The 10,032-nt window shown below is 31.2% G+C and overlaps 1 protein-coding gene across 1 annotated transcript; it reads right to left on the bottom strand.

Moving 5' to 3' along the window:
- Positions 1-989: 989 nt before the first annotated feature.
- PHO1-H9 (PHO1 family protein) lies at positions 990-9,224 on the bottom strand. Its single transcript, XM_003556728.5, has 13 exons — positions 8,124-9,224; positions 4,986-5,337; positions 4,839-4,887; positions 4,679-4,750; positions 4,301-4,430; positions 4,066-4,186; positions 3,523-3,781; positions 3,135-3,239; positions 3,001-3,045; positions 2,746-2,895; positions 1,942-2,220; positions 1,683-1,819; positions 990-1,335 (listed from the first exon to the last, which is right to left on the bottom strand). The coding sequence occupies exons 1-13, from the start codon at positions 8,710-8,712 to the stop codon at positions 1,236-1,238; spliced, it is 2,388 nt and encodes a 795-aa protein (XP_003556776.1). The 5' UTR covers positions 8,713-9,224; the 3' UTR covers positions 990-1,235.
- Between the last annotated feature and the right edge of the window lie 808 nt (positions 9,225-10,032).

Raw genomic sequence — 10,032 nt, 5'->3', positions numbered from 1 at the left:
CGTAATTTTTTCCTTAGATCAATCCAAGAATCAATTGACTTCAGAGGTAGCGGTTGGATTTATTTCAACATGGATCTCTTCATATTAACAACGCAAAGGCACCTTTTTACAACAATGTATGTTCGAATTCAATGAGGTGATCATTCGGATCAACCACCCATCCTTCAACTCCATAGTTGGAAATTGTTGCAGTTGCTTCAAAACATGTAAACTCAAAATTCGCGCTGAAAATGTCATGTTGAACGGAATCATCTCATGATTCTTGACTCCACCTATCATATTATAAGCTTTTGCTCCAATTATCAGATTCCGATCAATAACTTTGGATGTGACAAAATTTTCCTTGTAGTCTTGACCTTTTCTTTTTTTTCTTTTCTCAATTCTTCGATGTTTGTTGTTGTTGTCGCAAGAGTGTCACAAGTCTCACGACCTAGAGTACCAAAGATTCGTCTTCATCTTCAGGAATAACCCCATTCTGAGGAGCGAAAGGACCTATTCTCCTTCCTCGCAAGGCGATTATGGTAGCCTAGCCTAAGAAAGTGCTGAGGCCTTCATCTTATTCCTTGTGCTTACCATCACTAATCGTTAGATCTGTTTTGAACAAGAAATTGTATAATGATTAAATGAATTGATGAAACCGATTCCCACAGATGGTCAATATTTTGAAGTAGCCTCGATTCGGGGTCAAAGACCACCAAGTAGAATGGTGGTCCTCAAGTGCTTTTGGTGATGGCACCCCCAACAACTTGGACGTTCAAGTAAAATAAAGTGTATGTGGAATGGTAAAAATGAATCATGTTGCCTTCATTTGAGAAAGTCCTCATATATTTATAGGTTTCCTTGACGAGAAAGTTGGTTGGATTGATTGCGCTCCACGTGTAGGCGCATGTGACTATGTATCTAATAATTTGTCACTTAGGTGTGAATGTTGTCTTTATCTCGATATATTCGGGTTAAGTGCGGATACTAGTTTGAATGATCATGACTGATGCTCTTTAAGGTGATTTGTTGATTATGATAAGTCGAACTCCATAACATCTTTAAGTCAACGTGATAATATTTGCAGCCACCCATGTAATGCTCCTTTATTGCTTGAAGCAAAAAGAAAATATTTACACTTGAATTCTCAACATATGAAGAAGGAAAGAATAAAAGAAGGAGCGAAAAGGTGTTTTAGAAAAGAAAAAGAGGAAATCAAATCAAACAATAAATCCATGTTGTAGCCTAGTATCGCATCACTCATCTTTATCTTCATCTTCGTCGTAATTGAAGGGTAGAGGCACTGACTTGAATGCACGGTACTTGCCAACATTGTTCAAGTGCTCATTCTCCAATCTGAAATTAGAAATGTAGTAATTATAAAATAAATCAATCGAACTCTGAAAATTATCCTTGTTTTTCCAAATGATGCATGGAATATTAATTTGTGGTACATAAGTTGATGAAAATTTGAAAAATATAAGGTTAACTTAATAACTGAGAAGAAAGCTTAAGGCTGAAAGGAACCAGAGGTTGCATGTTTGAATCCCTATTTTTAACATAACTAACTAAAGTTAACATTAGTCAATAAAATAAATTATCACTGTCAAAGTATCAAGGATTTACAACACTCAAAACACATTTGCTCGACTAATTGAGTTTTACCCCTTAGTTATTAGAATCCTAATTAATTTCATGTTTACCTGAAGAAGTTCCACATGCCACGACGAATGATCTCTAGACATGCAACAATAGTAGTCATGGCTTGTTTATGCAAGAAGCTAAACTTGAAATTCAAAACAGTCTGCAACCAAGCGAATCTCAGCAAGACATTAAGGACCTGCATGGTTTCAATTTGTCAACACTTTTATTCCAATTTTAAAAACATAGAAAAATAAGATATCAATCATAATTGTAATAAATGTCAGAAAATTTCAAGCACAATTGTTTCCTCTTACATACCATGGCTAAGAAATATACACTTTTATGAGGGACTGCAAGTTTGTCTCTCAACCAGCGATTCTTGGAACGCCTTTGCAAAAGGCCCCAATCAATTACAAGGTCCCAATATGTAGATGCAACTGCTGCAAATACTGAGAAAATCCAAGCCAGCACCATCCACGCCATTGAATTGTTACGACTATAGGCTGTCCTAAAGCAAACAGCAACAATTGTGAGGAAATATTTCAATCCGTTATATCCTTGCATTGGATCTTTCTCTTCGAACAGGCGCCTGAGACACTGCAACATATTGAAGAAGCTTGTGTTTAACACTTCAAATTTTATTGATAACAGTTTGAGTTCAGCACTAACATGCATAAATACAGGAAATTTGTCCAATATAGGTATTTTTTTAAAAACTAAATACCACTTTGAGATGATCTTCTTTCAATTTATTAGACTAGGTGATTCGTGTCACGTAAGAAATTGGTGACACTACTCTGAAGAGTATTACTTGTTCAGGTATGTGAATGATTAGTGACGCTACCCTGACTAGTTTCACCCAGTCAAATACATTTTTTCAACCATGAATAAGGATCCTCTAAATGATATAATGAAGTGTAATATAATTTTTGGGTATCTGAATATTAATCTTTCTACATTATACTTTGGTCTAAGTAAGAGGATATTACATTACTCCTTATTCACTTACAAGAAAATTCAAGAAATGGATATTCATATTTCATTTCTACTCTGCTCATTTCTGCTTTTACCTTCAACAAGTACGGTTCTAAAAGTTGGTCAAAATGGAACAAATTTAGTTACCTGAAGGAAACGAGACCAGTAGGGAATGACGGCAACGATGAATTTAAAAGTTATGAATACACTACTAGAGTTGCAAGTGTTTTCTCTCTGTTTGAAATCCCCCCAGCCATAGTAGCATATGTACAACTCAAAACTTCTCAAGGCTTCCACCTGATCAATACACAATAAAGCATCACAATATTATTATATAAGAGAAAGAAACCATAAAAGAAATGATAATCCATGGATTATTATTCTTTTAATTTGGCAACATACCTGGCTAGTAAATTGATCTGCCATGAAGAAATCCGGGAGTGTGACCTTAAATACATGGAAAATAACAAGTGTTAGACTATGCTTGAAAATTAGGAAAATGCAAAAACAATTTGTTTGCAGGCACTTTTCTTTACCTTGTAAAGAGGAGTACATATGCAGTGAAACAAGCATATGAGAAAGAAAACCCTGCTTGAGCGATAAAAGATGTTTATGGGGCACAGTAAAATAGCAATCACAACCTGCAGAATGAATTCATAATGTAATTCATACTTCAGTACTTCTTAAAATATTTAATGGCAAAATCTTTCAAACATAGAACGAGTTTGCTTAATTAAAAAAAATAAGTATTTTTTATATGCGCTTTTGTAAGTAGATAATATTTATTTCTTAAAATAAATAAAAAAAATATTTTTTAAGTAAAAATAATTTAGACAAACATTTTAAAAAATAAAAAATTACTTATTTTATTAAAAAAATACTTATTTCAACGAATAAGTTTAAGCAAACCGATAATCTCCTTACAAGCAGCAAGATGAGTGGAATAAGTTCAGTCAATGTTTTGTAATCTTTTGTTTGTGGATCAATCTGCATGTCTAGGTTTACAAGCACACCGCCGAGCGCCAATACTGCTAGACCAAAACCTAGGAGAAGGACTTGATTGTAGCCCAACTCAGTGCCTTGTTTAAAACCAAATATGAATGAGTGGTTCACTCTGTATCGCCTCCAGAAGTAAATATTTGCTGCATACATCAGCATGTGTAGAACTATGTATCCATATAGACTGCAAAAATGAAAGTTTAACATAGTTACTACTTAGTACATGTTGTTTGGGTAACCGTTCGTATCTTTGAGCACTAATTAGTTTTTTGTACTCTGAAAATACTTTAGGAAGGAATGTAAGGATAATTCAAACATAACTTTAGTTATAATGTTGTTTCTTTTTCCTTATGTAGATTAATTATCTCCTAATGTTGGTTTTGGTGGGGGCACTTGTACCCAAAATTGACTAATTTGTGAAATGGATTCTTGTTAATTAAGATGAGCAATGAACAATTGAAAAATTACCTGTTCAGTGGGAACAAGGTATCCATGTACTTAGTACTCCCTGACTCATCCAATATTTTACGAGTACGAACGATTAGAATTAGGGCTAACACAAGAGCCGCTGTGCATCCTGCTAAGAAACCTGTGAATATGATGACAGTGTCAACAGAAAGAAGAAGTGATAATCAAAATTTGTCCTCTTTTCTCAAAATATATAATAAGAGTTTATATTATACATGAATATCTTGGTGCTTACCCATTGAAAATGTAACTCTATGTCTTTCTCTCTTTGCCTTTGGTCTTAAGATATTCATGGCTTTATTACGATTTGAGTTGTAGAAGTGCTTAGTGAATGTTTTCTCAACTCTATCCATGAGCTTTGTGACCTGCCATAGAAAGTGTCAAGTAATTTGTTACTAAAAGCATCAAGAAACTTAGTGTTTATCCATTAACAATGTCATTCATAAGCTATTATGTATAATAAGTTTATTAACTTTTGACGATAATTATCTTAAAAATTTCATATCATATTTTTTTTTTTTGATAACACAAACTTTTAAACTAACGGTGTATAGAAATTAAATTTAAAAGAATAATGAATCTCAATGGGAGACCTTCTTCTTAGCACTCTCACCTCATCAGAACTTCCAAGGTGGGAGTTGTCCACCATTTTCATATAAGCTTTAGCTGCATCTCTTGACGTGATCTGAATTATGAAGTTACTATGTCAAGTGATAGTACAGATAATAAAGTTTAAATGAGTAAAATGAAGTGAAGGGTAATTGAATTTTCACCTTATCATATTTCTTCATTATCTTTGAAAATGCCAATGTATTCAGGAAGCTGTTAATTTCATGAAATTGTTAATTAGATAATCACTAATAAGGAGAATTAGAAACATGAAGTAATTCATCATACACTTGCTTCTTACATTACATTACCTATAGCTTTTTAGAAGCCTAAGCTTGCGGTAGAATTCAATGAATGACCGTTGAAGTTGTTCCTCAACTTTGTTCAAATTTTTTCTACTGAAATTTAGTTCTGTATTACCAGGGAAATTGAGAACACCTTTGATAGTTGAACGTGGAGTTTCAAAGGAGTGATTCAATTGCACACGATCAAGTACTTCCAAAGGAGCTGGTCTAGTGCCCCTGACATTATTTGGCTTCTGTACCTCAACTTTTGGTTTTACAGTTTGTTTCACATGTTCTTCTTGATCATCATTTGAATCATCTGATTGCTCGTGATGAGTACTACCCTCTTCAATCACTTCCATGGCCATGGTAACCTTTCCTGTAACAAGCATATAATACAATTAAAACTTGTACACTTTTCTTACATTCAATACACAATGAATACAGATTGACATGTTGGAAGGGTATCTCAATTTTATTAAAGATTAATTTATTTTTAGTAAAGACCACATGTGTCTTTCATAAGAAATAACTGTGTTTAAGCCATATAAAATGACTGTAAGATAAAATTCTCTACCAAACATTAAACTCAATTACTTGCTCATAACTCATTTAAGATTATTGATTAAGCTACAAGTTCATTACATACTCCGCTATTAAGGAAAATAGTTTAATAAGTTGAGATAGGAATAGGTAAAAAGAATACAAAGTATAATTATCTCCTTCAATAACAATTTTATTGTTAGTCTAATGTTATTTGAATTTTTAAATGATATTTATATACAGTCGTATTCATAAATTTTATTATTTAAATTTTATCATCTAAGTTTTTTCATGAATTTTATTGCCAAAATTTTGATTTTACACATTTTCCATCACTGACAGTTCAACAAAAAAAAAGTTAAAAAAAATAAAATGAGCTCCTTTTGTTACCCATTTTTGCAAAATGATATCATTTTGTTACAACACAATAGTAAAATGAGTAAAATTAAAAATTTGGGTTGTAAAAATAAAGAAAACAAACTTGGGAAATAAAATTAGTGAAATGATAAAAGTTGGATAGTAAAACATATGATTAAAGTCTTATATGCATTAAGAATAAAAGTAAGGTTAATTTGAAGATATCTTATGATTACCGTTGTGAAAAGGTTAGCTAAATGAATACCGTTGTACAAAATAAGTTTGTTAAATGATATTAAATTGATGAAGAAAGTCAAATAAACAAATGACTTTCATCTTCAGAAAATTAAAATTCTCATGTTGATAGCTAATATTTAAAATGCAAATAAGAAAAAGGTCAAGTTCAACGAAATTAGGAGACAAATAAATAGATTTGTTGATGAAAAAATAAGGAGTATACAGAAAAAATGAATCTATTTTAATATTTAATACACATAGAAAAGAAAGATAAGAGGAAGAACAATATTTGTAGCTCAACTAACTGTTTAATTACAAAAGACTTTTAAGTAATGCGTCAAGTTTATGAGGGAAAAAAGAGAGGTTCAAAAGTGACTAAATTATAAGTACCCACAACATGGATTATAATAAACAACTAGAAGAAACAAAGGAATAAGAAAGATTCAATAAAAATACGATATCATTAAGAAATTATTAATGAATTTTTATTATATTAACCGTGTAAAAGTTTTAAATTTATATGGTCATATAATAATAAATTATCACATATAAAATGATTGTTAATTTTTTTATAATTACTACTTTAAATTTATTTATAAAATAAATTCTAATTAAATAATATTGTTAAAAAATTTAGTGTGCAATTATCAATTTTTTTATTATATATGAAAAAATATTCACAATATATAAAATTTAAGATATTGGGTAAACAATATAAAATGAACGTATAGATTGTGGCATAAAAAAATTAAAATCATATAATAACGTGTCAAACCTCAGTATAAATTATAAAGGTAAATTTCCACCCCCTCAAGTCCCACAGGCTAGTGCCCCTTGGGATTTTCCACGGTCCATCTTTATGATATATTTTATTTTATACTAGAAACAAAACTTTTAATCAAATATAATTTTAGAAGCATTTTGACTATAAATTTTCCTTCGAGTAAATTAAGTAAACTATTTTTTTTGTTACAATAAAGCAAACTAACTTAATCATATATTAAATATGTTAATTTACTAATTAAAATAAAAATAAATCATAATCAATGATACTGATGTATGATTTAAACAAGTGCAACCTGACTGATAAGTACTGTTTCTACAAAGTTAATCGGACCAACCCGTCAATAGCAGCGTTTGTTAATTACGTTGACAAAAAATAAAGAAGCACCGTATGTTACTAAACTACCAACAAGATAAGCGATGACCAACATCATACGTTAATAACATGGACTTTCTTCATACGTAATTGAACTGAAAATAATTAATAACAATGAATTCACACATTAAAAGGTCTTCATAATCTCATTTAACTATTAACTATTTATTATTTTTATAATAATTATATTAAAATTATATTTAAGATCATTTGTAATCAATTGATAATATAAACATCTTTATATGTTATATCCAAATTAAACTTATTAAAAAATATTAATTATTGTTATAACTACCCGGCCTAGCTAACATGATTTCGAATTAATTTATAATGTCAAAGCAGTTATAAAACATCTAATAAAAAAACATGAACTAATTATATATTATCCTGTAATGTCAGGTTATTTTTATTAAGATTTTGTTTGAATAGTATATATTTTAGAGTTTAATAACTACGTGTGTTTTATTTAAAAAAAATACAGCTCTGTGTTGTTAATTAAAAAATATAATACCCCGTCAATACATAATCTAAAATCATTTCAAACTGTACTATATAACATATTTTCTATTTTTCAAATAAGTATCTATAAGAGAAGCAAAAAAATATATAAATATTTTTAATAAGCTAAAACTAACTTATAAATTTATAAAAAAAAAACTCTCATATTAACTTTTTCAAAAATTAATTTTAACCTATGTGTAAACTGCATAATTTTAATTTTGAAGAAAAAAGTTTAATTTTTTTGGTGGAGAAGTTTACCAACCACGCAGGACTAAGCATGGATTATTTAATTCGATGGTATTTATCTCTCACCAAATAAAGAAAGCAAATATAAAATAATAAGTTGAAGGGTTGAAAAAATGAGTTACTGTTCAATTTGGCTCCTTTGGGTGTGGAAGCTGACAACACAGCAGATGAAGAAGCAACATCAGAAGCAAGACGAGTCATCTCAATGGATCGATCAAACGACCCAGTTGGGTTCTCAACTTTGATCCTGAAAGCGATCAAAGCATCCATTTGCTTGTTAAGTATTGCAGCTTCCGTCATCACTTCCTCCACTTTTGATCTATAAAACTTGCCCACTTTGTTGAACTCATCATCGAGCCTCTTGAAGTACACCAACTCGTATTCTCCACCTTCTTCTGAAGTCATAAGGAATGTAGTTTGGTACTTCTCATAGCCATCATGGTTGTTCACTGAGTGCACCATTATAGGTTGGCTCTCTATGTCATGTTCTGAGGGACTAAGTTGTTGGTAGTGTTTTTGTTGTGTGAGGCCACTGAAGGCTCTATATAGTGTTAGCTTTCTTCTTAGGCCTCTTGGAGTGGCTGTAGGAGGCTTGGTTCTTTGTCTGAAACGTTGTATTTCTTTCAAATGGGATTTCAGAAAATTGTAATCCATGTATGCTTCTTGCCATTCTGGCACCATTTGGGATGTGTATTCTTTCCCAAACTTCATTGCCTTTGAATTTGATTATGTTGGTTGCACCAAAGATGTGTATGTATGTATCAAGGTTTTAGATATTAGTCCACCTTGATGTGTGTAGGTAGAGGGTGATGAATTAGAGTAGAAACTCTTTTGAGATAAGATATCAAGAGAGTAGGTGTAAAGGGAAATGATGGATAATGAAAGAGAATGGAATAGAGATCACGATGGAGTAGGTTGCTATGGATGCTGTTACATTTATATGAACAATGAATATTTTACAAGAAATGACGGTGGGTTGGGTTTGATAGAGTTGGTGAGGTAGGCGTGGAAGACTAATTCACCGTTATGTGTTTAATTAATTAAGTTGTGAATTAGAATAGAAAAAAGGGTATAGACACTAGAAAATCACGTTACCCTGTCCTTTGGGACCAAAACGAAAAGTTAGTGCTTTTTAAGTTGTGTTTTCAATTATGCACCAAGAAAAAATAGTGCTTTTTAGGAAAAGTTGTTTTGATTTTCTAGGAAGAAGCGGTTTATGGAGAAAGAAGAGATGGCTAGCTTCTACTTTTTGTTGGGTATTATTGCGTTGGTAAACTTTGGCTCACTCATGCCTTTACTACCACTACGGCGGGCTGTACGTGTGACACGTTATTATCATAGAAAAATAATATTTACATGTTACACGTCATTTTGTTATCTGATTCCTATATTATGGTTATTATTTAAAAAAAAATAATCATGAGTCATTAACAACATTATGTTAACAAAAATAAAAGAATCTTCTAAATTTCTAATAATAAAAAATGGTTGACATTGACAAGTACACCACTAGGGATCGATCGATGTAAAATAAGAATTGTTGACCATGACTAATGGCCCTTGGATAAGTGTGAACTATATAATAGGTGTGTTGACTTAAAATAAAAAACTTCGTGTTGGCTTGTTCTGTTTGAACTTTGAATCGAAATATCAAAGTTTGAGGGGCTCAAATGGGGGCAATGGATGTGGAAAAGTAAAAATTGTTGGTCTACACGTAAAAAAACCGAGTGCTCAAGATACGGATGTACGATCGAGCTCAATCAAACCCAGAATGTTTCTTTCTGTCCTAAAAAGTCTTTCGTTCATGATTGCCAAGTTGTAACTTTAGACTCAACGAATACATTGCTGATTGTGTAAACATTTTTTATTAGTTTATTTTTCTAACAATGAATGTTTTTATTTTATTGTTTTTAAAATAATATGAAACAAACAACACTAATTGGAGGATGAAATCTTTTACAACAATACGTCTTATTACTATTGTTAGTGAGACAGAGGAAAGAATCACCGACGGATTCGACACATTGAGAC

Source organism: Glycine max, chromosome 20, assembly GCF_000004515.6.
Source record: "Glycine max cultivar Williams 82 chromosome 20, Glycine_max_v4.0, whole genome shotgun sequence".
NCBI classification, from domain to species: Eukaryota; Viridiplantae; Streptophyta; class Magnoliopsida; order Fabales; family Fabaceae; genus Glycine; species Glycine max.
This window is presented reverse-complemented; position numbering and strand designations above follow the sequence as displayed.

Bases quoted from the DNA above. Each gene is read 5' to 3' on its own strand.
- PHO1-H9 (XM_003556728.5), bottom strand. From the start codon at position 8,712: ATGAAGTTTGGGAAAGAATACACATCCCAAATGGTGCCAGAATGGCAA. The intron at 4,431-4,678 runs GTGAGAGTGCTA...TTTCTATGGCAG, and splicing joins ACCTTGGAAGTTCTGATGAG to GTCACAAAGCTCATGGATAG. The intron at 2,896-3,000 runs GTATGTTGCCAA...TGTATTGATCAG, and splicing joins CAGATCAATTTACTAGCCAG to GTGGAAGCCTTGAGAAGTTT.